This window comes from Sorex araneus, chromosome 3 (genome assembly GCF_027595985.1).
Source record: "Sorex araneus isolate mSorAra2 chromosome 3, mSorAra2.pri, whole genome shotgun sequence".
In the NCBI taxonomy this organism is placed as follows: domain Eukaryota; kingdom Metazoa; phylum Chordata; class Mammalia; order Eulipotyphla; family Soricidae; genus Sorex; species Sorex araneus.
This window is the reverse complement of record NC_073304.1, coordinates 88,512,874-88,540,788: the sequence shown is the minus strand read 5'-3', so window position 1 is coordinate 88,540,788 and position 27,915 is coordinate 88,512,874. Positions and strand designations below refer to the sequence as shown.

At 41.2% G+C, this 27,915-nt stretch overlaps 2 protein-coding genes across 14 annotated transcripts in view; one reads left to right on the top strand and one right to left on the bottom strand.

Moving 5' to 3' along the window:
* Positions 1-7,940, top strand: part of TP53BP1 (tumor protein p53 binding protein 1) — a 76,429-nt gene extending 68,489 nt beyond the window's left edge. For all 12 annotated transcript variants that reach the window (XM_055130646.1, XM_055130655.1, XM_055130648.1 and 9 more), the window contains 6 exons: positions 18-230; positions 1,780-1,995; positions 5,906-6,000; positions 6,475-6,674; positions 7,113-7,258; positions 7,583-7,940. In XM_055130646.1, the coding sequence (XP_054986621.1) occupies positions 18-230; positions 1,780-1,995; positions 5,906-6,000; positions 6,475-6,674; positions 7,113-7,258; positions 7,583-7,770 (1,058 nt within the window). In that variant the 3' untranslated portion in view covers positions 7,771-7,940. The remainder of the gene's footprint in view (positions 1-17; positions 231-1,779; positions 1,996-5,905; positions 6,001-6,474; positions 6,675-7,112; positions 7,259-7,582) is intronic.
* A 153-nt stretch (positions 7,941-8,093) lies between these two features.
* Positions 8,094-27,915, bottom strand: part of TUBGCP4 (tubulin gamma complex associated protein 4) — a 35,527-nt gene continuing 15,705 nt past the window's right edge. For both annotated transcript variants that reach the window (XM_004609611.2, XM_055130657.1), the window contains exons 6-18: positions 26,932-27,011; positions 25,407-25,608; positions 23,415-23,580; positions 23,113-23,237; positions 20,584-20,634; positions 20,075-20,180; positions 18,588-18,695; positions 17,852-17,990; positions 13,848-14,025; positions 13,169-13,303; positions 11,112-11,228; positions 10,415-10,554; positions 8,094-9,783 (exon numbers count right to left, since the gene is read on the bottom strand). In XM_004609611.2, coding sequence (XP_004609668.2) covers positions 9,771-9,783; positions 10,415-10,554; positions 11,112-11,228; positions 13,169-13,303; positions 13,848-14,025; positions 17,852-17,990; positions 18,588-18,695; positions 20,075-20,180; positions 20,584-20,634; positions 23,113-23,237; positions 23,415-23,580; positions 25,407-25,608; positions 26,932-27,011 — 1,560 coding nt within the window. In that variant the 3' untranslated portion in view covers positions 8,094-9,770. The remainder of the gene's footprint in view (positions 9,784-10,414; positions 10,555-11,111; positions 11,229-13,168; positions 13,304-13,847; positions 14,026-17,851; positions 17,991-18,587; positions 18,696-20,074; positions 20,181-20,583; positions 20,635-23,112; positions 23,238-23,414; positions 23,581-25,406; positions 25,609-26,931; positions 27,012-27,915) is intronic.

Below are 27,915 nucleotides of genomic sequence, written 5' to 3'. Positions count from 1 at the left end.
GGCTTATCCTACCATAGACAATTTGGTAGAAGGAAAGAGGAAACGGCGCAGTAACATCAGCTCCCCGACTACTCCGGCTTCTAGCAGTAGCAGCACAACCCCTACTCGTAAGGTCACAGAAAGCCCTCGAGCCTCCGTGGGAGTTCCTTCGGGCAAAAGGAAACTTATCACTTCTGAAGAGGAACGGTCCCCTGCCAAGCGAGGCCGGAAGTCTGCTACTGTGAAACCTGGTGAGTGTTTCCTTCTGTCTTACTCTCCCCTAAGAGCACGGAAGATAAGTCCACCGTTGGAGAGACTGGAGGCTAACCTAAGGTAATGGTCCCTTTGTCCTGGCTATAAATTTGGGGTCCTGTACAGTCCCACAGTTACTACCAAGGCACTGCCTACTGCCCCTCCTTCCCTGCATCTGCCATCAGAGTTCAGTGAGCATAGATGGGTCTTGATTACAAACATTTTCTGACTCCAGTCTGGGTTCTAAGAAAGAAATAATAAATTTAAGCATATTCAGAGGTGAATTTGTGCTAGCTCTCTTCCTTTATCAGGCTTTTATTTTCTACCTCTTGAAATTGTTCCCCTTTCCTTTGTGCTTAGGGTCCTCTGCTTTCCCAGATTTTCTATAGAAATTTTCTACTTCAGCCTGTGTCTCTCCTCTCCCTACTGTACTAACCTACCCTGTTCCAGTCCCTCATGTTTCTTATTTAATAGAGTTCAGTTTATTGTTCACTGAGTTTCTTGTCTCTGCCTCAGTGTCTATAGCTTCTGGAGACAGAAAGGTACAGTCTGCCGTGTGTGCCACGAGGGAACCTTCAGGTAGTGGTTACATTATTCTGGCACCAGAAGAACTCCTTTCTTTTTTTTCTGCATTGGAGTTGTATCAGCTCCACCCTCTCTGCTGTAATCCAGCATATATAACATGGGTAATAATGTTTCATAGAATCTCAAATAATCTGTGAGGAACAGGTGCTTGAACTCATTTTCCAGTTGAATCTAAGGCAGAGACTTGACTCACTTCCCTAAGGATGACACAGTAAGCCAGAATTCAAACTCAGGCAGTTGGATGTCGGACTCATCCAAACTCTGTCAGACTATTTTCTTGCTGCTGGTTTTATTTTAGGAAGACATGACCTGTCATCTTAGCTTCCTAATGAGCCTACGGTTCTGCTTCTGCAAGTCAGGTATCCATTTTCTTCTCAAGGACTTTTTGGGGCACTCCTAGCATGGGTGTTCTGGGAGTCCTGGACTGTCTCACTTATCTCCTTACTCCTTGGTGTTGGAACTGGGACCATTAAAGCAGATTATTTTGATGATTCCATCAGTACAATTACCAAGCACACACTACACCAACCTGGTGAAGGATAGGGTGGAAGTATCTGCTGGGGATATTTCTTGATAATAAAGTGTTTTATTTTGTTTTATTTTTAAGATTACATCAGTTTTTCTGGGGCGGTGCGCTGGTGGGCTGAAGCTTTCTAAACCTTTCACTTTTAACTAATCTTTATTGGAACTACCTTTTTTTTTTAAAGATGACTTCAGTATTTGGTTTAGCTATATAAAACCAATACTAGTTGATTTTCATATATGAAAACAATTACAACAAATATATAGTTTCTCTGCATTGTGAAATTGGTCCTAAGAATGCTGACCATAGGAATGGTCTTTGATTCATAGTTCAAAAAGTTCATCAGGACATTTTCTACCCATCGTATCATGCTTGGTGCTATGGCCTGTGCCCAGGCAGTGCCTTTATCTCTCTAGTAACTGTGTTTCTGCCCTTCCTAGGTGCAGTAGGGGCAGGAGAGTTTGTGAGCCCCTGTGAGAGTGGAGACAACATCGGTGAAACGTCTGCCCTGGAAGAGCAGAGAGGGCCTTTGCCCCTCAACAAAACCTTGTTTCTGGGCTATGCCTTTCTCCTCACCATGGCTACAACCAGTGATAAGTTGACCAGCCGTTCCAAACTGCCAGATGGTCCTACAGGAAGCAGTGAAGAAGAGGAGGGTAAGGCCCTAGTGAACCCTAGGTGTCTGACATAAGTACTCTTTCTTCCTTTCCATTCACTTAATGAGCCTCGTAGCCTCACTGCTACCTGCGTGGGAGACAGTGCAAATGGCAAGTGGCATCTTGGGCAGGGAAAATTAATTTATCTCATCCTATTTATAGACTCATTTCTTAGTATTTTCTCAAAGCAATGAAATGAGATAGATGGGGAGACAAGGCTAGAGATTTAATATGTGATTTCCCCATTTGGGGATCAATGATAGAGTTGGTATTGAACTCAGTATTTGTTTGATCCTACCACAATCATCTTAGGCAGGCCAGTTTTTGAGTGCGTTGCCATGTCCATTCATGTTTCAAGGGTGATTCATTCTGTTGAGGACTGTTAAGACTGAGAATGTGAGGGGTGATTTCAGAGAAACGGCTTCTTCTAGGCTGTTTCGATTCTTATCCCACTCTTCGTCTTAAACTAAACCCATACATTGCATAGCTGTGTTGTCTGCTACAAAGGGTTTACACCTGAAGGCTGCAGTGGGGAGCGGTGTAAATTAATTCATCTGTCATTTAGGGAATTGACAAGTATAGATGGATACAGTATGACTGACAGCAGTATCTAAATGTCTTTGTAAGGATTGAAGGTCAAGATTGATGATGTTTTTTCAGGAAATCTGATTAATGTTGAACCTTCCAAGAGGGAATTTAACTTAGAGAACATGGTGTTCAGGGGCTGGAGCAATAGCACACGGCCAACCTGGGTTCAAATCCCAGCATCCCATATGGTCCCCTGAGCACCGCCAGGAGTGATTCCTGAGTGCAGAGCCAGGAGTAACCCCTGTGCATTGCCAGGTGTGATCCAAAAAAGCAAAAAATAAAAGGTGTTCAGAAAATAAACCTGCTGTAGTAAGGTTTGCTTTGTGGGTATTTAATTCCTCTTTCCTGATTAACTAAAACTCAGTGTAACCAGCTGCAGCCATAGGCAGCTTTGTGCATGGACATGGGAAGAGTGGGTGTTGCAGTGGTTAATGGTGTCTGGGTGGTGTAAATAGAGCCACTCTGAGAGGCATTAGGCTATGAGATCAGGTGTGCCGGGGGAGTTTCAAAGTTAAACAGGTAAATACCCAGTTTGTCAGACATAATTCAGATAGATGCAGTTGTACATAGTCATGAGGAGTTCCCTAGCCAAGAATAAATAGTTTTACCTGATTGTAAATAATTGGAAGTTCCTTGAGTATTCTGCAAAGAGAGATGTCATGAAGTTAAAACACTTTCTGGTCTTATTTCCTTTCGTTTTCACAAAATGTTGAACCTCTAGTCTTTATTCCGTAATTGACTCCTGAAACTCTTCCCCAGTTTAGAACGTAACAAGGCAGCTCTATAGGTATTAAATTTATTGATTGGTACAGTGTAGGTAGAAAACCAACTTTGCAGGCTGTCTTAATTCCTTAGACTTAAGAGCCTGTGTAGATCTATTCAACTCAATTAAAAAGTTTCATCCATAACCCATGTGTACAGTTCGGAAGTAGGTCTTGTATGAATACAGAGGAATTTTAGCAGAATCTCCTGGTTTGGATTAGGAAATGTGGTTATGATAAATATATGATGTATGTTTATCCTTGGACAGTGCCCTGGCAGTATCAGAATCTTTGTTACCTTTGTTTGGCATATGAGCATGCTTAGGGTTTTCTTAGTCCCAGTAAACTTGAAGATATCATCCTCTATTGATTTGTGATTTTCAAGAAACTGTGTTGTCTTGTAGATAAACGGGAATCTTTTATGTTTCTGTTTATATCACTCAGTAAAGTATTTGTGTCAGTCTTATGAGACATGAGATTTCTCAGTCATAGGAACTGACATTGGAGTTGGGTATTGGTTACCTTTTTAATTTTTGATTTATATCAGTGTTATCTGAAGTGGGCTATGTTCCTTCCTCTCTCCTTGGAGTTCCTGGAGCCATGAGAGTAGAGAATGTAGAGACCTCTGGTATAAATGCACTGTATGTGTGTTTAAAAAGGTAGATTGGTAGATTTCCTGGAGGGTGCTGAGTACTTTTTTTTTTTTTTTCTGAAAAGGCAGTTGACCAAATAAATTACTCTCATTTAGAATGACAGAATTAAAAATCAGTTAATTTTAGTCTCTATAGCAGGATGACTCATAAATCAGATGTAAAATTAAAATAATTGAGTAAAATTACAGAAGCCAGCAATCTACACAGGCTGTTGATTACACAAATGTATAGAAGTACAGACAAAAATCAACATCGGTCAGGACTAGAAACTGTCCTAGATGAAGCAAATCTAAAATAGAATCTTGACATAAAAAGAAAAACCACGCTGGGCCTTGACAGTGACTGAGTAGAGTGTTAGTGTTGCCATTGAGATGGGACTGAGTTGAAAGGATGCAAGGACAAAACTGAAAAATAGACATTACCTTTTTTCAAATCTTGGCCACATCCAGCAGTGATCAGTTATCTCTCTTTCTCTGAGGCTCTGGGAGACCATATGGGTACTGGATTAAATTTACCAGCTCTAATTCCAACCCTGCTATTAGATTGAGTTTCTCAACTACAGAGTTTCTAGGGTGGATTTTCATTTTGAGAAGACTGGGGTAACCTTGAGTTAATAGATGAGCAATATAAGGGATCAGGGTGGACAATCAGACCTAACCAGAAGTGCAGAAGGCTGGTGGGGCATCAGCACTGCTGGGGCAGCCCCAGCAGGCAGGGTGGGCACCAGATAGGTATAGGTGCCATCTCTGTAAGGGAGCGATTGATTATTCTGTCAGGTTTTACTGCTGGGAATATGGGGGATGGGATTGCTCCGGCATTGAAATTTTATGAATATAGTTTCTTTATTTTGTTCATTAGGATTTAGAACCCTAATTAAAATTTCTAATGTCTTTTTTTCTTCTTTTTTTTTAAATGTGTGATTTATATATGAGAGGAGCAGATGACAAGAAAACAGCTCAAGTTAGATATTTGGTCAAAAGAAGCAATTTGTAATTGCCTAGGGTCATTACAGCTTCAGCTTCATCTCTCATAACCTCTGCTCCACCCTCAAGACTATAGAGCAGTCATTGATGTTCAGTGTCCTGAGGTACTTCAAGATCATCAAAGGTAGATAGTTTTCAATAAAAAGGTTGAAACAGAATTTTCTGGCTAACCTGAAACAGTTAAAATTATTGACTCCCCTCCTCCTACTTTGGGCATTCTTGTTTCTCAAAGATTGAGTATACAGGGGCTGAAAATGCTGACAAAGGGGAAATTTGAAATCTTGATTATAAAGTGCTGTTCTTCTCCACACACGGCAGAATTGGAGGAAGTGGGCTTAGGTTACAGCAGAAGTGATTTAGAGTAGACAGAAGGAACAATTTGCTGATGTTAAGGGTTATTATTCAAGTTTAAGTATACTATGGGAAGTGGTTGTGTCCGTTGCCATGAACAGTCCCATAATTTAGTCCTAGTATAGAAATGTGACATTTTTAAGGTCTAGGACCAATCTCCTGTTTCTCATCTCTTCCATCCCTCTCCTGTCTTGTCCTTCCTTTTCTCATTCTATTTTGTTATTTTGTGTTTTTGGGGGGGCTACACCCAGCAGGTTCAGGAATTACTCCTGGCTCCACACTCAGGGATCACTCCTGGCAGTGCTCAGTGCTATGAGGTGCCGGTGGCTGAACCCAGGTCAGCCATGTGCAAGGCTCTATGTTACCAACTGCATCATATCTCACCTTTTAGATCAGATTTTAGAGCTTTCAAGACATCTTTCTGATCCATAGGGAAATCCTTGACTTGTCTTTGGGATACAGTGCTGTGGAGGTAATGGGAGTGGAAAGAAATCAGTAGGAAGCAAGTATAAATTAGCAAATAAGAAACCAAGTACTAGTAATAATTATCTTGGTTATCTGTGTTTTTATATAGAAATTTTAGAAATTCCTCCATTCAACAAGCAGTACACTGAATCCCAGCTTCGAGCAGGAGCTGGCTATATTCTTGAAGACTTCAATGAAGCCCAGGTGAGTTTTTAGAAGGATGGTAATTAGAGGAATCTGCTTGCTCTGCTGAGAAAGAAGTCTTAGAGGTTGGGAAGGTTGGATACAGTACTCAAATTTCAGGAACCGGGAAACTGTGTAAAAGTTGATGCGTAAAATTGAATTTTTAATGTGTTCAAGGAAATCAGAACATTGGGTTAATGGTTATAGTTCTGTTGTGGAGGTAAAAGCAGATTAAAATTTGTGTTTAGTAGAAATTTGTTACAGTATTTCTGAGTCTTAATTTGAAAAGCTAAAAGGCTAAGAAGGATTTTGGTTGCTAGAAAATGATATGTGATAAAAGAATATCTAGAGAACCCATTTGGCTCAAAACTATCGTAAGAAAAGAGCCTTTGGACAAAAGGGCAGGCATTATATTTGGAATCTTTAGATTTGTTCTGTGTGGCTCAATAGGACTTTCCACAGAAGTTACCATATTCCCCATTTATTTTATGCTAGTGCAACACGGCCTACCAATGTCTCCTAATTGCGGATCAGCACTGTCGTACCCGGAAGTACTTCCTGTGCCTTGCCAGTGGGATTCCTTGTGTCTCTCATGTCTGGGTCCATGACAGTTGCCATGCCAACCAGCTTCAGAATTACCGAAATTACCTGCTGCCAGCTGGGTACAGCCTTGAGGAACAAAGAATTCTGGATTGGTGAGTATTTGAGAGCCCATCTACAATGGGAGGAAGATAGCAAGCTTTTGAAAGTGAGAGGGTAAATGTGTCTCAAAACTAGAATGGTCATAGGAGATAGAAAATGAGATTATTATAACAGTTCATCTAGGTTTTTTTTCCTATAGGGCATGTGAGAATTTTCATGTAGATTCAGTATCTTCAACCTTCTACGGTTAGGACATTAAGTTTTTAAACAGGCAGTATTTGAAAATACAGGCTCAGGAGCATGATTTCAGTCTCACCCTCAAAACAGACCAAAATCAGATGGTCAAGATTCCAGAGGCACCCATCAGTCACAGAAAGGGGAGATGGGGACGCCCCAATCCAGGCTTTGGCAGCATTCAGATGTACATTGAATCCCTCTGCAGAAGTGTTATTGATATTCATACCAAGGTGCTGTATCTGTTTCCTTTACAGGCAACCCCGAGAAAACCCTTTCCAGAATCTGAAGGTACTCTTGGTATCAGACCAACAGCAGAACTTCCTGGAGCTCTGGTCTGAGATTCTCATGACTGGGGGGGCAGCGTCTGTGAAGCAGCACCATTCAAGTGCCCATAACAAAGGTACCTGGAAAGTTATCACTAAATAGTTGTAACTGTTCTAAGGATTTAGAGCTGTTTGGCCTAAGTACTGATCAGTTGACTATATGCATATTTAAATGTTCAACTTTCAAGAGGTGAGTGAAGTAAAGGCCTGGACTGCCATGTGATATGTCTACTAGATGTTTCTATGAGGTGGGCATATACTGATAACTTCAGTCTCTGGTTGTGGTCAGTAGCACTGTTTACAAAGGGCTTTGGTGTGGGATGTACTGACTAAAAGGCACATCTGTCTCTAATGGGAAGCTCAGGTCTCCTTTCCTCATCTATCTTCCCTCCTTCCTGCAGATATTGCTTTAGGCGTGTTTGATGTGGTGGTGACGGACCCTTCATGCCCGGCCTCGGTGCTGAAGTGCGCTGAAGCATTGCAGCTGCCTGTGGTGTCACAGGAATGGGTCATCCAGTGCCTCATTGTTGGGGAGAGAATTGGATTTAAGCAGCATCCAAAATACAAACATGATTATGTTTCTCACTAAGAATACTTGGTCTTACTGGTTTTATTCCCTGCTGTTGTGGAAATTGTGTTTTAACCAGGTTTTAAATGTGTCTTTGTGTGTAATTGGATTCTTTGCATGGATCTTGTATATAGTTTTATTTGCTGGACTTTTATGACAAAATAAATGTTGAATCTCTTTGGTTGTAGTAACTGGGATTTCTTCATAATTTTTTTTCAAGTCTCAGAATAGCAAGACAAAAATACTATCTTTTCTGCCAAGACTTATCACTGTAGGAGGACAGCTAGCCAAAAAAACGAGTTAATTTTAAAACTTTCTGTGTTGTTGAGTCAAAAACTCTCTAAAATTCAGTGCTTCTAAAAGCCTGATTTAATGATAGGCTTAAATTAATAGCTGCACCAAGAGTTAGGTGGAATTGGGCACAGCTCTAAATTTCCTAACAATTAAGGTAAAAAAAAAATTCCTAGAGCTGAGTTCACTAACAACTAACTTTTGAGTACCCAAAACAATGCAGTTGCTGGGAATGGACAATGACCTTAAACTTGAATGGATGACTTTTTGTAAAGGTAAACATAAGAAGCACAGTGAGAATACCTGGAAATAGCCAAACATCCAGTATTTTATTACTCTTACTGTTATCACAGTTGCTGGAAGCTATTCCTTCCCTGTTTCTAATATTATCCCTGTTGGTGTTCTCAGATTTTCTAAGCAGGGATCAGCAGCAATTTCTCTGTGAAGGGCCAAACAGTAAATATTTTAGGATCTGTGGGCCATAGTGTCACAAACACTCATTTTTGCCACATGAGCATGAAAGCAACCAGAAATAATAGGTAATGACTGTGGCTGTGTTCTAATAAAAACTTTACTTACAAAACAGGTGATGGCTGATAGTTTGCTAACTCTACCCCAGAAGCAATTGTGGAAGGGAGTCATCTTTAGCTAACAACTGCAGGGACTATGGTTAATAGTAGGTGGTAGAGATGAGGACCAAATCGCTGTATTCTTTTTCAGTTAGAAGGGATAGTTCAATGAATATTTCTGCTCATGCTTATATGAACATTGATGATTTTCTGGGATGTATGGGCCACACTTGGAGAATCCCAACTTCTATGCTTATTGCAATTCTTAGAATTTGAAATTTAGCAATTTGGCCTCAAATGTTTTTGTAGTGCATCAGGAGAGCTTTTTGGGCTACACTTGGCTATGCTCAGGGGTTACTCTTGGTGGGGTTTGGGGACCATATGCAGTACCTGGGATTAAGCCTTGTTTGGTCATATCCAAAACAAGTACCTTAACTACTGTACTATCTTCTGGACACTTAAATTTTTAAAGGACATTTTAAATTCTTTGTAAAAAGTACTCTACATAAATGACATTAGCTAAAATTGCCCTTTTATTTTACTATTTTGTTTTACTATTTAAAACAACAGGAAATTATTAGTAAAATTATCAAGATATACAGGATTAAGATTCTTAAGAGTCTTAATTTTCTGGAGGTAAGGCTGTGGAATGAGGGAAAGCCTTATCTTACCTGGTGCCTTGCTTCCTTAGAGGTAACACCCAGCAGATGGCCTATCTATAAATATAGTTCTTTTTTCACATGAGCCACAAAATACTTCAGATGTTTATTGCCTTGTTTCCTGCAACTTAAATAGTACTGAGGCATGTAACAGATGTGTAGTATGTGACTCTTGAGTGAATAAACAGTTAACAGAGGTTCTCGACGTAACAAATCTTGAATTGTCAGTATCAGTAAGGAGAACTTACTCCAGTAGTCTTAGGCAAGTGACGAACTCTCCCTGAAGTGGGGCAGACCCTGCTGGATGGGAATGATGGGAGTTGTATCCCCAGCTGTTCAGTCACTGTGCTCCATTTCTATAAGAAAAGGTCATGCTCCCTCATTAGGCTGTAAACATTCGGTGAGTAGACATTCGGTGAGATGAACGGGATATTGGTTTTGTATCTTCTGTTACAGACTAGAGAAGGTGTGATTGTTACTTCAGTTTGTGAATCAGACACTGTCACATCCCAAAACTGTAAGAGAAGAAAAAGAACCCCATCAAATATACTTTCAAAGATATAAGAATCAAGGCATATGATAAAAACCAGTGAGTTTTAACTTTTACACTCTTGCACCAGCAGTTAAAAACTCACTGATGATGCCACATTTCTGTTGACTAAAATTGATTAGAAAAAATTTTGCTTGAGGACATTCAGAGTGGAAGGAGGATTATAAAGTGTTCTGAGTAAGGCAGACTTTTGAGAGAAGCCTAAATTCTACTGGATTTCTTTTTTTTTAAAGTGTAATCAGCAGGGGCGATTTCTTCCTTCAGAGGTAGAGGCACAGAAGTCACCAGGACAGGGTGCCAAGGCTGTAGAATCTGTTAGCTTCCGAATGGGAGTCAAGCTGCCTCCCAGTGCAGCCAACAACTAGATCCCCAGTACCAGATGAGTACTATACTATCTACATGGTTTTTACTGGAAAATAATCCATTAAATTGATAATGGTAATAAACACAGCCCTCTTTATCTGTGAGTTTTAGGTTCCTTATTTATAAAATGAAAGCACTTGGACTAGATGAGTAACTTCTTCAAGCTTTGGAATTCTGTGGTTCATTAAAAAGCCACATATATAAAAAGTATTGAGCTCCCCAATTATTCCTACCTGCCCAGAGTTCCACCAGCCTGGGTATAATATTTGTTATAATCTAATCGTAACAGTAGCTGTGCTAAATCTGAGTTGATCTGATGATTCCGAACACTGGAGAGAATCTTGAACAGGAGTGAAGACTGGCGGCTGAAGCCCTACAAAGAGAAGAACTCAAATGTTAAACTTACAGTTCTTAGGATTTGAAATCTAGCAATTTGACCTCAAAATTTTGAGGGGTAGGGAATATAGAGACTGTGCTTTGGAAAAGTGTTGCTCAGAGATGTATAGCATCACTGGTCTTCCCAGTTCCTAGTTCTGTTATTTCCTAAAATGACTCATCTCTCAGTACCCATTCCATAGAAAGCAGGATTTTCTCATTTGGAATAACCGGAGTATTTTGTACTGGGACTGGTGGAAACATGCATATTTTGATATAGGCAGGTAATTACTATCTTACTGAAATAGGATTTCAAGGAAATATGGAAGCTGGAAAGCAAAACAAAGCCAATGCTTTTTTGATGGGCTAAATAAATAATTTAGGGCTATACTATTTTCAACACTGTGAAGAGGCACATAATTAGCTGCTTCAGATACCAACATTTGGAATCTCTGCAACTTATTCTTTTTATATAGTGGGAAATGCTTTATTGACTCAGATGGAAGATTATTCTTTGGACAGGGCTTTGGACTTCCAGTGGCCAGGCCCACTCACCTTAACCAGTATGCTCAGCTGGGCAGCCCCACGTTCATCCAGTGGGCCCAGGTTCTGACTGACCAGTGAGCAAAAGCTGTGACAGAGATCTAAGATTTCATTCAGACAGTGAAACACCTATCCAGAAAACAGAGTTGGCATTAGGAAAAAAATGAATTACACCTGTGAAAGTAAAGATTTGGGTAAGAGCTGACTTAAATCTGCCTCTAGAGAGGCAATACTACATGAATACTACATGCAAATCCTGGCCAACCCTCAATGCAATGTGTACAAAGACCCTCCCTTTCCCAGTAAAGTTGCTCTATCTTGGTCACCCCTGGACAAACCCCCACATTAGCCTCATTTCCTAAACCCAAGGGAGTGAGCTCTTGCTTTGAACTTTTCCCTCTAGTGTTCTCTGTGCGTGGCACACTCTCCTCAAAACCAGTTCAAATCCCACTCTTGGTGGATGGTTCCCTTCCCAACACCAGCCTGATGTTTTCCCTTGCATAGTCCCTGTATTGCTCCCTGGGTATTTGCTCAGGCTATCTGTGTTGTTACTGATCTGTGTTATGTCTTGTTTCTCCAACTAGATTGTGAGCTCCTTATGGGCAGAACTATGTCTTATACCTCTTTGTATCCCCAGTGCCTTGCATACAGTAAGCACCCAATAAATATTTAATGAAAACAACCTGCTCTGATAATCTGCTTTCACCCAAGGATGCATTAGAGCCTTACAAGGACAATCTACTGTGTCTCACAGAGGTTCATTTCCATTGAGAGAATCCTTCGAGTAGTAGCTGTGTAGATCCCTCTCGAGTAGTGCAGCAACTGAATGGCCCCACATACCAGAACAAGAATGTAGGGCTGGTGTGTTATGGAACAGGAAAATAACTAGGTCACATCAGACAGAAACTAACTTATTTTAGTATTTACACGGTCATGATAATCAAGATTTTTCACCCTGGAACTGGAACCAAATCGTGAGCTTTAAAAAATACTGTGCCTGGGTTCCACTGCACAGACTTAATTCAGTGGCTTTATTTCAGTGTGGAGCCAGAGGGAAAAATAACTTTCCTGCAGGAGGATACACATTAAGTACCTTCATCCATCATATATATTCAGAAGAGATACTAATCTGGTTTATGTGGGAAAAAAAACAAAAACTTTCAAATTGGAGGATGATGATCTAAAAGATTGCTATGAAAGTTCTTTTTTTTCTCTCTCTCTTTTTTTTTTTGCTATGAAAGTTCTTATATATGGTTTTTCTGTGTGGTCAGAGAAAAATTTTTTAAATCCTTCCGAGAGTTAATAAGCACATACTCTTTCATCTATAGCTCTCACCCTATATTTTATTTTATTTTTTTAATTTTTTTTATTTTTTTGCTTTTTTGGGTCACACCCAGCAATGCTCAGGGGTTACTCCTGGCTTTGCACTCAGGAATTACTCCTGGTGGTGCTTGGGGGACCATATGGGATGCCGGGGATCGAACCCGGGTCGGCCGCGTGCAAGGCAAACGCCCTACCCGCTGTGCTATCACTCCGGCCCCCTCACCCTATATTTTAGAAATGAAAAGACATTTAAATTTTCTTCATAAAATATGTAAAAATGGAAACTGAAAAAAAAAACTGGTAATTTTTGCCTCCCAAGCAATGCTGGGGGTTATATGGACTGGAGGCCATTCCTGGGTGGAGGATGCAGTGCTGTCTGGGCGCTGCAATGCTGGGGGCCACCAGGGTCACCCCTGCCATGCTGAGGGGCCTAGAGGCCACACCTATTGATGCTTGAGGACCTTCAGAGATACACCTGGCAATGAGGATTTTTTTTTTTCTTTTTGGGACACACCCCGAGATGCACAGGGGTTACTCCTGGTTCTGCACTCAGTAATTACTTCTGGCAGTGCTCAGGGGACCATATGGGATGCTGGGAATCAAACCTGGGTCGGCTGCGTGCAAGGCAAACGCCCTACCCGCTGTGCTATTGCTCCAGCCCCTGAGTTTCTTAATGATAGTTCCACATCGTGGCAGTTCTTGACAAGAAACAGCAGAGTCTAGGGAAACCAACCAGATTTACTTACAGGTTTCAGTAAGATGAAGGACTGAGCCAGTAAATTGCTCAGGAAGTGATCATGAGCCAACCGGATGCTTTCAAAGTCTCGGGTAGAATTGATCTGATGAAGCAGCTGTGAGAACTGAGACTCTAGCACATCCACCTGATGGACAGTCACACAAAGAATTTCAGCATCTCACATATTCTGACATTCAAGGGCATTAAGATGCTTGATGGAATGAAAGAAATCTTTTGAGCCCACTTACACCCTATTCAAAGCACTTCATAGATGACCAAAGATACCATTATATTCATTGCCTTCCCTTACAAAAAGTTACTTGCCTAAAATTCCTAATATTTTAGGGAGCCACTGACTCCTTCCCTCTCCCCTGGGGCAATCCTGTCCTGTCACATCCCTTCTGCTGACTGATAAATTCTACAGGATTGCAGGAATTACAACCAACTAGGAGTTAGATTAACAATGAGATAGTGCTTTGTGGAGAAGGACCTTACTCTTTTCTCTCCATCTGTTTATTTTTACTCTCTTATAAAATGCCCTGAAGAAATTTGCCTGATGAAAAGTCCAACTCTGCTCAAACCCTAACATATTGCCAAGCACAATGCAGTTTCTCTTCAATAACTCCTGCCAACTTCTTGGATTTCTTTTCATCACCCTCCCTCTATGCTACTCCTCCCTTGGCACAGACCTGCAGGTAGTACTGAAGATTGTCCACCAAGAATGCCATGTGATTTCTCAGGCGCCACTTGACTGCATCAGTCTGGTTGGATTTGAGGTGCTTGCGCTGCATCTGCAGGGCCCAGCAGTGCTGCAGCTCCGCCTGTACCCGGCGCACACTCAGCAAGTACTTGAACACCACATTGTACCTAGGACAGAAATACTGGCTGTTCAAGAAAAGCAGCTCACATCCCACTCCCACCACATACAGACCCTCATATCACCTAGTCCTCCACGAAAGTCAAGAAAAAATTAACATAGATAAATGAATTGCAGCTTGGTACACAGTGGAATTTCACACAGAAATCAAAATGCATGAACCTCAGCAGTAGAACAGAAAGTGGCTCAGCAAATGATTCAGAATGAAAAACATTAATATCAGATTACTTAAATCTGGTACTTAGAAAATATTAACAAGAACTAAATAGAAAATATGGAATTCAGGCAAATGGTCACTATACCTTGGGTTAGGCAAGAGGGAAGGATCACAAGAGAACTGTGTGTCTGTGGGTATTACCTTAAACTCCTCCCTCTAAAGCAGGGTTGTGACAGCAGCAGGGAAGCTGAAGTAGATCTTGTTTTCACATTTCCCTTTTCTTAACTGCTCAAGCCTAACCTAGCAAGCAGCTTCCAGCTTCCAGGCCTGGGGCTGATGTTTTAACTGGTAAAGAGTTTGAAAAGTCCCTTGAAATGTTGTGGGGGTGTATTTCAAAACTATTTGTCATGTGTGCTTCCCAACTCCTGAACTTCGAGTAACCCTATTTGGGGACATCAGATCCTGATGGAGTTACCAATAGCACTTGGCAGATGCTCAGGATACAGAACAAGACGGACACCCAAGGGTCTTGAGTCCCAAGGTCCTAAGCACCTTGTTCAGCTCCTTGTTCTAGTCCCAGCTGTCAGCCCCTTTTGTCTCTCCCTGGAATAGGGATGGAATCTTTCAGGTGACTAAAATCCACAGGAAACGTTTTGGCTTCTGTTGTTGAGAGCAATAAAATATTACAAAAGTTAGGGAAGAATCTTAGATCTGATGGAATTACTAAGGGCCACACTTTTGAATCCTGAGATTGTTTTTTTAGAGGGTATAAATGGACAACTATAACCTACTGAATTAAAAGTACATAAAAATTAGGATTTTATTTTGGAAGGTCTGGGGACCTGGGGACCCTTCCTGATATCTGTCAACCAGGCCGGCAGTTCAATTCAAGGGCCCAAGGATGCAGTGCAGCTTCGTCTCTAGTGTTGGGGATAACTACACAGTTCGGGTGGTGGCAGAGCCTTGAAAGACTGGCAGTGCTCAGTAGACCATGTGATACTGGGAACTGAACCTGGGCTGCGGGCATGGCAGGCACTGTGTCTTAATCACTGTACCTACCACCTGCTGGTCCCAAACTCATGATTTTCAGAGTGTAACCCTCACATTCCTTCCAGCACTTACCACTCCCTGTTGTCTGACTTAATATCTGGTTTCCCCCTAAAGGCACTTCTGAGTTTGAAATATCTGATTTACAGACCGTGAACCACTAGCAGAGGATTGGGGGTTAGCTTAAAGTGGTTGAACTTTAACTGTATGTTCTGAGCTTGATCCCTGGCACTGCATGGCTCCCCAAGCACCACTGGATACAGCTCCAAAACCAAAACGTATCCCATGTCCCCACCCCCCCAAAAAACAAATTCTTGTGAGGAAGATGGGAGGCATCACTTTCCCCAACTTCAAACTGTACTACAAAACAGAAGTAATTAAAACAGCTGTATTGAAACAAGGCACGACTCTCAGATCAATGGAATAGAATTGAAAATCCAGGCAAAAAGATCAGCAGGTCTGTCAGCTAATTTTTTTTCCCCCTTTTTGGGTCACACCCAGCGATGCTCAGGGATTCCTCCTGGCTCTGCACTCAGGAATTACTCCTAGCGGTGCTTGGGGAACCATATGGGATGCTGGGAATCAAACCCGGGTCGGCTGCATGCAAGGCAAACACCCTACCCTCTGTGCTATCGCTCCAGCCCCTGCCAGCTAATTTTTTGATAAAGGAGAAAAAAATATGAAATGGAGCAAGGAAAGCCTCTTCCACAAGTGATGGGAACACTAGTTGGCCACATGCAAAAGAATGAACTCAAACCTCTAATACCATGCAAAAAAAACTCAAATAAAAATGAATTCACGGTATCATTGTCATCCCGTTGCTCATCGATTTGCTCGAGCGGGCACCAGTAAAGTCTCCATTGTGAGACTTGTTACTGTTTTTGGCACTGTAGCACTGTCGTAGCACTGTCATCCCATTGTTTATCGATTTGTTCGAGTGGGCACCAGTAACGTCTCCATTGTGAGACTTGTTACTGTTTTTGGTATATTGATAAAAATGAATTAAAGACCTCAATATTAGAACTGAATCCATAAGGTACATAGGAGAAAATGACTATGAAGTTAGAGGCATCTTTAAAGATGAAACACCACTAATCAAGCAAGTGAGACCACATTAAATTAAGAAACTTCTGCACCTCAAAAGAAATGATCGTCAGGATACAAAATCCACAGACTGGGAAAAATGTTCTGCCTACCACTCATCTAAAAAAGGGATAGTATCCAAAATATATAAAGCACTGGTTAAAATATACAAAGAGAAAAAAACACCTAACCCTCTCAAATGGGGAGAAGAGCTGAACAGAAACTTCTTCAAAGAAGAAAAAAATATGGCCACTGTATTTTTCATAGAGTATATGAAAAAAATGCTCTAACCACTAATCATCAGAATTGCAAATCTAAACAACAGTGAAATACTTCCTCACAGCAGAGATACTGGCATTCATCAAAAAGAACAATGACTGATGTTGGAGAAGATGTGGGCAAAAAGAGACCTTCATTCACTGCTGGTGGGAACATCGACTGATCCTGCCTTTTAGGAAGTCAATATGATCATTACTCACAAAAGTAGCCCTTGAGCTTCCATACAACCCAGCAATCCCATTCCTCAAAAGATACCCTGAGTCCAAAAACACAATAAAGAAAATACATTTGCGCTCCTATATTCAATGCAGCACTATTCACAATAGCCAATATCTGGAAACAACCCAGATGCCCAAGAATAGATGATAAGATGAAGAAACTACGGTACACAGTAGAATACTACTTGGCAGTAAGAAAAGATAAAGTCATACAGTTTGAGACTATGTGGATGGATCTGGAGAGTCTCATGTTGAGTGAAGTTAGAGGGAGAAGAACAGACACAGAATGATATCTTATATGTCACTGTCACTGTTATCCCGTTGCTCATCGATTTGTGCGAGCAGGCACCAGTAACATCTCTCATTGAGAGACTTATTGTTACTGTTTTTGGCATATCCAATACGCATGTGTAGCTTGCCAGGCTCTGCCTCTCGGGCTCGATACTCTCGGAAGCTTGCCGGGCTCTCCGAGAGGGACGGAGGAATCGAACTCGGGTCGGCCGCGTGAAAGGCCCAATTGCTGTGCTATCATTGCTCCAGCCCCTCTCATGTGGGATAGAAAAAAATTTCATAAGGGAATAACAAAACCCAAAAGGCAATAGAAATAAAGAGCAGGAAAACTGGTCTTCAGTAGGAAGCTTGCCACTGGATCCCAGGTGGTGGGGATTTATCAGGAAAGGGAACACTAGGACAACAGACACCCTGGGGTGGAGAGTGGGGGCAGGGAAGTACCTGCTCTAGAGGCAGGGGGTGGGGGGGCAGGAGGGAAATGAGATATGGCAGAGGGAAGTGGACACTGATAAGGGGATTGGTGTTGGAACATTTTATGCCTGAAACTTAATAATGAGTAACTTTGTAACTGTAATTCACAGTGATTAAAAAGAAAATTATTTAAAAATAATGATAAAAAAAAACCCCTGAAAATGTAGCTGAGTGGCTTCCTATTCTATTCTATACCTATTCTATTCCTGCTAATTTCTTCCCTGGAAGTGAGGATGTCATAATTGTCAGTGAGAAACTCAAAATACTCACTTTTCTAAGACAGCAGGAGTGAAGAGAATGTGCAGTGGCCACTGCACTTTGTAGGAAAGACCAAGGGCTGCCCAGCCAGATGCAGGAGCTTCTCGGGGAGAAGTTTCTCTAGAAGGCCCTTCTCTGGACTGAGAGGCATCTGTTCAAGAAAAAAAAACAAAAACAAAAAATAAAAACCAACGTTGCTAACCTACAAACAGAGCTTCACCAAGGTAAGCAACATTCATCAACATCGCTGACGCAAGCCTGAGCTATCAGAAGCAAAAAGGAAACTCAGGGGCTAGCAGAGAACAATTTTCTTGATGAGATTCTCTGAGGTCTTTCAGAGACTGGTTTTTCACTCTTAAGTCACCGACTGGAAACAGAGACCATTCCAGCAGCAAAACAAGACACAGCCCAAGAGCCTCACTTAAGTATTTCTGGCTCTCCCTTTCCTCTCATTTAAACTAGGGCACTGGACTTTAATTCTAAGGTCCAAAATAATATGGGTTTGAGAATAAAGATAGCTTTATGGGCTGAGCACATCTTTGCATGCAAGAGGCCCCTTTTGACTGCTGGTACTGCACGATCCCCGAGCACCACTGGGTGTGGCCCAAAACTAAAGGAACCAAAAAGAAACCCAAATTCGCCCCCCCCCCCTCCGCCCCAACAATATTGTTTCTGCAGAGTTGATGGAGGCAGAACTGACAGAACAGATGATGAGCAGCAGGAGAAAGGTGCAGAAAGAGGAACAAACCTTTATGTTCCTTGCCATGATACTCGATTGTCAGGTGCAACAGAGGGAGAAGGTTGTCGTCGTCTAGCAGGACCTTGTGTGCTGACTGCTGGAAGGCCACGTTCACATCTGTGAGGGGGAACACCTGCTCGGACAAGGGCTTGCTATCTCGAAAACCCAGAATCCCAGCCTCCCATTCTACCCCAGATAACACTAACAGCAGACATTGGTTCATTGCCTGCTGATCATTCATTCCTCTTTTCTTGCTGGTATCCAAGAAAAACATCCTGATTTTCCTATAATCCATAAAGTTCTATAGTGTTGACAATACCTGATCTTAGCGGTTGGCAAACAACCCAGGCATGATCAAACAAAACACTCTATCCCATTACACTATTTTTTCCAGGCATTTCTGAGTATGACTCAAGCCAGGCTTGAGACTCTATTCAAATAGATTCTGAAAGAGTGAAGCTCTTTTGACTAAGACCAGAGGTGCAGTATGATGTAAGCTTGGTTAGGGTCCATCTTGTTATCATATGATACAGGCTTGTCTGAGAAGGCAGAGAACAGAATGACACTAAGTCCCAAAGGTGGCCTATGAACCATTAAATTAAACTTTGCCTGAAGTCATCACACCAATGACTTTTTTTTTTTTTTGGCTACAGGAGCCAATTATTCTTTCCCCGTTATTTGAGTATGAATTGGGTTTTCTGATATCTGCAATCTAAAAAGTCCTATGTATGATGCACATCTATTATTTTGTAAATAGAAAAATCATAACCCTACTTCTGACTTTCATGCCCACCCTCATTTTCTTTTCTATTTGTTTTTGATAATTACCTCAAGTCTACTCATGGAGTTTGAATGGAAGTGGTACTAATAGGTAAAAGGTGAACCTCTACTGAGGAAAGCATATTTTATGTTTGACTTATGTCATGCAGCATGAGCTAAGCAAACCCTTTCCCTGGAACTGATTTTGAGATTGGGTCTAGCTCTTCCCACAGATACCATGAAGCATGTTTCTGGGATGGGACGAAGATCAGTGAAAAGCATCAACAGGCAAAAACAAGACAAGAGAGTCCTGCAGTATTGGAGTCCCAAGTTTCCTATGTTCTGACACCTAATTACACCTATCCCACTGAAAGATAGATCCAACAGCAAATAAATTCCCTTTGTACCTGGGTTAGCTCATGTTAGGTTTCCATCATTAACAAACTAGATAATTCAAATTCACCACTGCAAGTGGGAATGCCAATGTGTTCTGTTAGGAATGAAAGGCTATAATCTGATAAAACATCTGGCTTGAATGCCTGTACCAACTCTCCCAAGATGGGTGACAAGTAACATCCTGTTCCTAACAACCTCAGGAAGTCTACCTGGAGGCCGTTCATCTTTGCAAAGACTGCCCTGTAGCTCAGCAGGCTGCTCTTATGCCTATCTGGTTCATCCACAACCTAGAACACCCTACAACTTTAGTAAGATGGCGTTTCACTTTTGAGGGTAATTACCGTGTTCAGTTACTGCAGTGGGTGGTGTTTTTAACATGTGTTGGGCTGTGTCAATGAAGGCCTGAAACAGTTCTCCTCGTCCCAGAAGATAAAAATCTTTAATGATCTAAAAGGGGAAAAAAATCAGTTTATAATTCAGTACTCCATCAGGGCAAGGAGCTCCTCCTCAGTATCCTTAAGGAATGATACTTATTAATATAATTTATAGTTTACCAGTTTGAGCCTAACCTACAAAAGGATATAGACTTTTGGAACTTCAAAGGGGGCAAACTTCAGCAATTCCAAGCAGTAGGATGACTCGGTGTCTTAGTATCATTTATTCAACAAAAACACAATTGTGTTATGCCAGAAGAAAGCAAACATTAAACACTTTGTCTTATAGTATATTTTTGGCATTATGTAGTTTGTCCATTTGGAAGTCTGAGCACAAGCTGTGCTCTCAGGAGAGCCTAAAAAATAAAGCCACTACCCACTTTTACCATTTCAAGAGTTAAAGGAACAACTATTACCTTTAGTTGACCCAACAAATCTGACTCTTCTACCATAAGCTTCCAGAGGTGCTGTGAAAAGAATCAACATTATGATAAAAACTTTCTGAAAACTATTAATATGAAGGCTAAAAATCACATGATATCTCAACAGAGAAAATGCATCTCAAAAGATTTAATATCCATTTAAGACAAAAATTATCAATAAAATGGATACAGAGGAAACATATCTAAAAAATAAAAGCCATGTATGACAAATCTATGGCTAACATTCTACTTAATGGTGAAAAACTGAAGGCTTTCTCCTTAGCTTAGGAAGATACTTGGATATTTATTTGCCGTAACACTGGCAGGGTTTCTCGGTAATAGTCAAAGGTGTTAAGTAATGTCCTGAAATTCTGAATGGACTGAAACATGTATTCTAGACAGGAAGACACTTACTTGCCCATGGACAATAAAATTAAGAGATACCTCAAGGTCACTTTAACATATATTCTGTATCTACATTATAGCTTTGTCGTCAACACTTAGGAATTTCTGAGACAATGATCAGAAAGAAAATTATATTTGTGAGACATTACAAATCCAACGAAGGACACTAAGCTTCTTGGTAATTCTGGACACTGACACTAGTATAGTATGTATGTACATATGTGTGTGTGTGTATGCTTGCCTGCACACATGGCTGACTAATTGTGTGTATATTACCAATGATGAATCTCAGGGTCTCATCCTGGCCTACCTATTCTTCAAAATCACCTAAAGAGGTTTTTGTCGTTAGAATGATTGAATAACATAAATACAAATAAATATATAAATACAAATTTAAGAAATATGGAGCTAGGAAGGTAGCTGAAAACACTGCATTCCTTGCTTGCAGAGGCCCTGGAATTCAACTCCAGCACTGGTCACATGTTTCCCCAGCACCTCCATTACGTAGTCCTAGTGGCCCCAACAGCTGGAAAGCCTCCCCGCAGATTACTGGTCCTAATTTTAGCCGATGGATAAAGCACATTTCATTTTAGACTACTGAACTGAGTCAGAAGGCTTGGTTCTGAACTCATCTTTATCACATATTGTGCAACACCAGGCAAGTTAGCTTTTTGAGCAATTTATTTATTTATTTTTGCTTTTTTGGGTCACACCTGGCGATGCACAGGGGTTACTCCTGGCTTTGCACTCAGGAATTACCCCTGGCCGTGCTCAGGGGACCATATGGGATGCTGGAATTCGAACCCGGGTTAGCCATGTGCAAGGCAAACGCCCTAACCGCTGTGCTATCGCTCCAGCCCTGCAATTTTTTTATTTACAAAAATGGATTCTTCCTCATAAGATTAAAATACCTACAAATCAAAGAAGTATAAAGCTGTAGTAAAATATAAGGCAGTAAAGAGAATTAGTTGATTCTTTGGAGCTACTGCTAACTACATAGACAAACCCAGAAAACACTACCTGAAATGAAACCCAGTCTCCTTTATTCATTTAACTAACCAAATAGGTATCCAGCAAACTCCTGTCAGGTGTGAAAAGCTAAAACACCTCTGTATCTTACCAAGAACAGAGAGAATGCTTTCATTTGCTGTTTCTTGCCCTTCAACTCAAAAAATTTCCTCCAAGCTAATCTCTAAGGACACCAAAAAGAGACAAGGGGCCAGAGTGATATTACAGTGGGTAGGGAATTTGCCTTGTAGCTGGCTGACCCATTTGCCATCCCTGGCATCCCATATAGTGCCCTTGAGTACCAACAGGAGTTAATTCCTGAGTACAGTGCCAGGAGAAACCCTTGAGCATCACTGGGTTGGCTCAAAAACAAAAACAACAAAAAAGCAGAAACAAAAGTATTCAATTTTGGGGGAATGGTTCACTTTATTTTTCATAAAATATGTAAGGAGTGGGGTCAGAGAGACAGCATAGTGGATAAGATTGCCTCGCAGGTGGTTTGTCTTGTAGGTAAGCTTGTCTTGCAGGTGGCCAACACCAGCTAGTTCCTTGGCACCATGTATAGTTCCCCTGAACCCCACCAGTAGTAATCATGGTGTACAGAGCCAGGAGTAAGCCCCAAGCAGAGCTGTGCATGGCACCAAAAAAAAAAAAAAAAAAAAACCAAGAAAATATACAATAGTATCAATTCACAGTGATTCAATTTAAATATATATATTTATGAATATGGGTGGAGCAACAGCACAGCAGCAGGGTGTTTGCCTTGCATATAGCCGACCCGGGTTCAATTCCTCCACCCCTCTCAGAGAGCCCAGCAAGATACCAAGAGTATCTTGCCCGCACAGCAGAGCCTGGCAAGCTATCTGTGATGTATTCGATATGCCAAAAACAGTAACAAGTCTCAAAATGGAGACATTATTAGTGTCCGCTCGAGCAAATTGATGAGCAACGGGATGACAGTGACAGTGATTTATAAATATTCATATATAATTATAAATATATTTATAAATATTATAAACATTATGTGTGTGTATATATGTATATATATGTGTGTGTATATATATATATATATATACACACATGTTTGTATATATGAAAGGGGAGACAAACCTCAGCCACAGTACTTCGGATACGATCAACCACCTGCTCAAAGTCCACCAGGCTGAAGAGAGGCTGCTGCTTGAGACGATGCAGCTCTGTGGCAAAAGTGTCCTCCTGATTTTTCAGAATGGATCCTGCCCAAGAGGAAAGCACTGTCAAGGGCAGACAGAACACCAGAATAGACAAGGCTCTTCAATGCCGGGGGCTGGGGGGCCCGGGGAGGGCACTCCCTCTGACCAGGCAGTGCGGGCCCATAGAGATCAAGAAAGGAGGCCTGTGAGAAAGGGTATACTGGGCAACCAGATTACTACCTTTTCTTGTCAGGTTTACATTTTGATTCTCAAACATCTGAACAGATTCTCCAACAAAAAGGATTTTTTCAGCAACTCTCACTGGAATGTAGGATGGTAAAATCTCAACTCGCAAAGAAAACTGCTTGAGAGATGGAGCCAGCATGTTCTCCTCTTCTATCAGGCGCTAGTGAAGAAAATAATCCACATCAGAGATAAAGTCCAAAATAAACATTGGAAAACAAAAGATTTAGTAACTCCCAACCCATGATATATATATATTTCTAAAAAGGATTTTAAGTCTGAAGCCTAATTCTTAAGGTTAGAGAGATGTAATTCTATTTTCAGGCAGCAGGATGATGTGACCTGGTGATTGTAAGTTCAGCCCTCATTCTGCCTTTACTACTGTATAAAATGTATTGAGTCAAGTCTGGGACACACTAAGACTTCCTCCCTTGCATAAGGGAATAGCCATTTCCCCTCCTCTGGTCAGCATGTCTTTGTAATATATATCTGCATGGCCCAGCCTCTTACCACTATTTAACCAAAATGAGCTGGGGGCTTGGGGGTGGGTAGTATTAGCCCAGGGTGCAATTGGGGGACACTTTCTGTTTGTTCACTTAGGAAAAGGAGGCAACTGAGTGATTTTTCTGAAAAGGGGCAGTAGGCCAAATAAGTTAGGGAACCTTTGGACTAAGTGATATCATAGAGGTGTGACTCCTGACCAGCAGTCTCACCAGGGAACTTGTTAGAAATGCAAGGTCTCAAACCTTCCCTAATATCCACAAACTCAAGTCTGAGAACCAAGAGAACCTATAAACCTCAAACATGCACCACCTAATTCATTAGGCTCATCTTGAAATTTCTTTTAATGTGATCCATCTAGCTCAATAACACTGACTCAAATCACGACTGTGATCCTCATTATTTTGGGCTTCAGAGTTGGTGTTTCTCAAGGCACTATCTCAGGTCCTCTTTCCCCCTCTCTATACACACTTCTTAGACAATCACATCTTTTGTGGCTAAACTGTCCTAATAGCTACCTCTGGACTGAAAACTTAAAATCCTGGTCAGCTGTGTGCAAGGCATTAGTCCCAACTTCTATATACTAATAACCATCAATCTTTTTTTTTTTTTTTTTGCTTTATTTGGGTCACACCTGGCGATGCACAGGGGTTACTCCTGGCTCGTGCACTCAAGAATTACTCCTGGCGGTGCTTGGGGGACCATATGGGATGCTGGAACTCGAACCTGGGTTGGCCGTGTGAAAGGCAAACGCCCTACCCACTATGCTATTGCTCTAGCCCCCAATAACCATCAATCTTTAAGTTAGACTGCTTTCATGAAGTGTAGCCTTAGCCTTCACAATATTTCCCACAAGAACTCAAAATCAACATATTTAAAACTAGACCCCGGCCACATGGTGTTTAGGCATCTGGCCTATTCAGATTAAACTCCTGGCATTGCAAATCGTTTCCCAAGCCCTGCCAAGAGTGATCTATGAGCATAGAGTCAGGAATGAGCCCTGAGCACTGCCAGCTGTAGTCTCCAAACCAAAAATAAATAATAAAAACCACAGGGTAGTTATAAGATTACCTTAGGAGATTGTATTTATTAGTAATCTCTTAAAAGCGTATACTGGAGGCTGGAGCAACAGCACAGCGAGTAGGGTGTTTGCCTTGCACGCAGTCGACCCAGGTACGATTCCCAGCATCCCCTATGGTCCCCTGAGCATAGAGCCAGGAATAACCCCTGTGCATCACGGGGTGTGACCCAAAAAGCAAAAAAGAAAAAAAAAAATAAAAGCATATACTGGAAAAGGGGAAAACAAAGTGTTAGACTCTATTAGTAGCCACATTAAAATAGATATTACACTTAATTTATTAAGCTAAGAAAAAAAATAAATGTTTATAATTTAAAAATTACAGAAGAAACCAGGCTCTGAAGACCTGGAGAGTGGGGGATCAAAAACCATTTTCCTGGCAAAACTGTTATACTTCTTGCTCTGCTCACCAAGTCCTGGAGTTCTCTTAATTGTTTTCCTGTAAGTCCCCCAATGCCCAGATCCTCTTCATCCTCTTCTGGCTGGACACTGACATTCCCAGAAGATGGACCCTGTCTGATAAAGAATTCTTCATGCTGGTCCAAGAGGAGTCCATGTAGCATCCAAGCCGAGAGCTGCTTATACATGACTCCATGACACACGGCTAGAATTCTGAGTGGTAAGAAAAGCAAGAGCCGTAATAGTCCACTGAGAAAACACTGAACCCCACACCTTTTAAACTCCTCAAGGATAAGGAGGAGGGGTGGGAAGGGAGTTTGGTAAGTCATATGGCAAATGGCCATTTGTTCTAAAAATGGTTGTTCTGTTTTAAGTATTTGTGGATGGACTTAAAGGATTAAATTTCTAAGGGGTTATTTGTTTTGTTTTTAGTCCACACTTTGTGGTGGTCAGGGGCTACTACTCCTGGGTCTATGTTTGTGGGCCTCTCCTGGTGGTGCTTGGGGGACCGTGTAATACTAGGATACAAACCCAAACCTTCTACATGCAATGCATGCACTCTAACCAAATGAGCTATTGCTCCATTCCCTCAATTTTCAAATTGTGAGCCCTTCTGATTTGAAATTTTCAGAAAATGTTCCTAGAGTGTTTTATAAAGACACATTTTCTTTCCTGCTTTTGTATGAAAGCTTATAAAACTGAAGATTCCTATAAAAAATAGACTTACAGATATCTCTTTTTGACTATCACGGTATTAAATGGGTTTTAATTTGGTTGGATTTATAGGAGAGTAAGAGACTGGAGACCATGTGATGTCAGGGATCAAACTAGGTTTCTGCATGTCAGGCATGTGCACTAACCCTCGGAACTGTCTCCCTCTCTTTGGTTTCCTTTATTTTTTGGTCAGTGGGAGGTTTGGCCCACACTGGGCAATACTTCTGGTGGGGCTTGAGGGAAGATATGTGGTGCTGGGGGAATCTATCCTGAGTCTGCTCTGGCCCTGATTTCTATTTCTGAATAATTTTGTTATGATAATATTTCTAAGTGTGACATTCACTATCTCACTGTTTGTAGGCAACTGCCATTTATTGTTTTTATTTTTTCACGTAAGAATAGGTCAGGGGCTGGAGAGATAGTACAGTGGGGAGGTTGCTTGCCTTGCACGCAGCTGACCCGTGTTCCATCCCTGGTAGCCCATATGGTCCCCTGAGCCCCAGTAGGAATAATCCCTAAGTGTAGAACCATGAGTAAACCCTGGGCACCACTGGATGTAGCCACCCTAAAACAAAATTATCCAGTATATGTAACGGAAATTCTCCAAAGATAATGAAAATAAAAATTTAAAAACAATTGTTTCAAAACTATTAGCAACTAGATCCTACTTTTGATAACTCAACTCTGCTCTGCTCTGCTCATGTATCTTTTCTATCCTGGCTGTAACTTTACCCAGAGGGAACTGAGATGACCTGAAAATAAAACATGTGCAAAGCCATTTTCCCAAAACCCTCCCCATTCCCCAATTCAACCATAACTTACTTTTCTAATGCACTGCGAACTGGAGGCAAACCTCCACAGCTGTGTTTGTACACTGTTTCCAGGATTTGACAACCATGAATCTGTGGAAATATAGCCTTGTCAAACTGTATCCTCCCCACCACCTGGTTCTGGGGACTGAACTCAGACTCCCGATACATTCAAGGTACAAGCTTTACTGATTTACAGAGCTAGATTCCATTTCAGTACTTCATGTAGTACAAATGTGCTTTTTATTTATAGTTTTGGGCTTATTCATCAGTGTTCAGGCACCACACCTGTCCATGCTTGGGGAGAAGGGATGTGGTGCTAGGAATTAAACCAGGATCATGCCATAGCCTCACTCGAGGCAAAGGCCTAAACTTTTTTATTTGTACTATTATAGTACTAAATTGTACTATTTCTCTGGCCCCACAAACACATTCTACATTCAATCAAGGCATTATATAGCAGAAAATGGGGAGAAACACTCTCATAACACATATGTAGGGTCAGGGTCATGACTCAGCAGTACAGCAAGTGCTTTGCATGTGTGAGACCCTGGGGCATGACCCCAGCATTGGAAAAAAGGACATATAGTTCTGACTCCAATTCTAAATCCAACATGTGGGGCCTTCCCCCATACCATCAGGTAATTCTCTAACTTAGCTAGGTATCCTACAATTTAACTCAATTCTTACACTGCTTCTTACACTGCTTACCTAAAATGAAAGCTCTAAGTAAGTGGAAATTTCCTCACATTAATAGATAGATCGCTGTGGACCTGGAAATGTGGTTTAATGGCAGAGTGTGTGCCTCACAGGGCTCCATCCTCAGCGCCATACTATATGCTAAGTACAATTCTGGTGGCACTGCTATTCTTTTATTTTTATTAGGATTTTCTTTTTTCAAAAAATTGGTATTCATATATAATTTTTTTAAATTGAATCACAGTTACAAGGTTGTTCATGATTGGGTTTCAGTTATATAATTTTCCAAATCCCAACC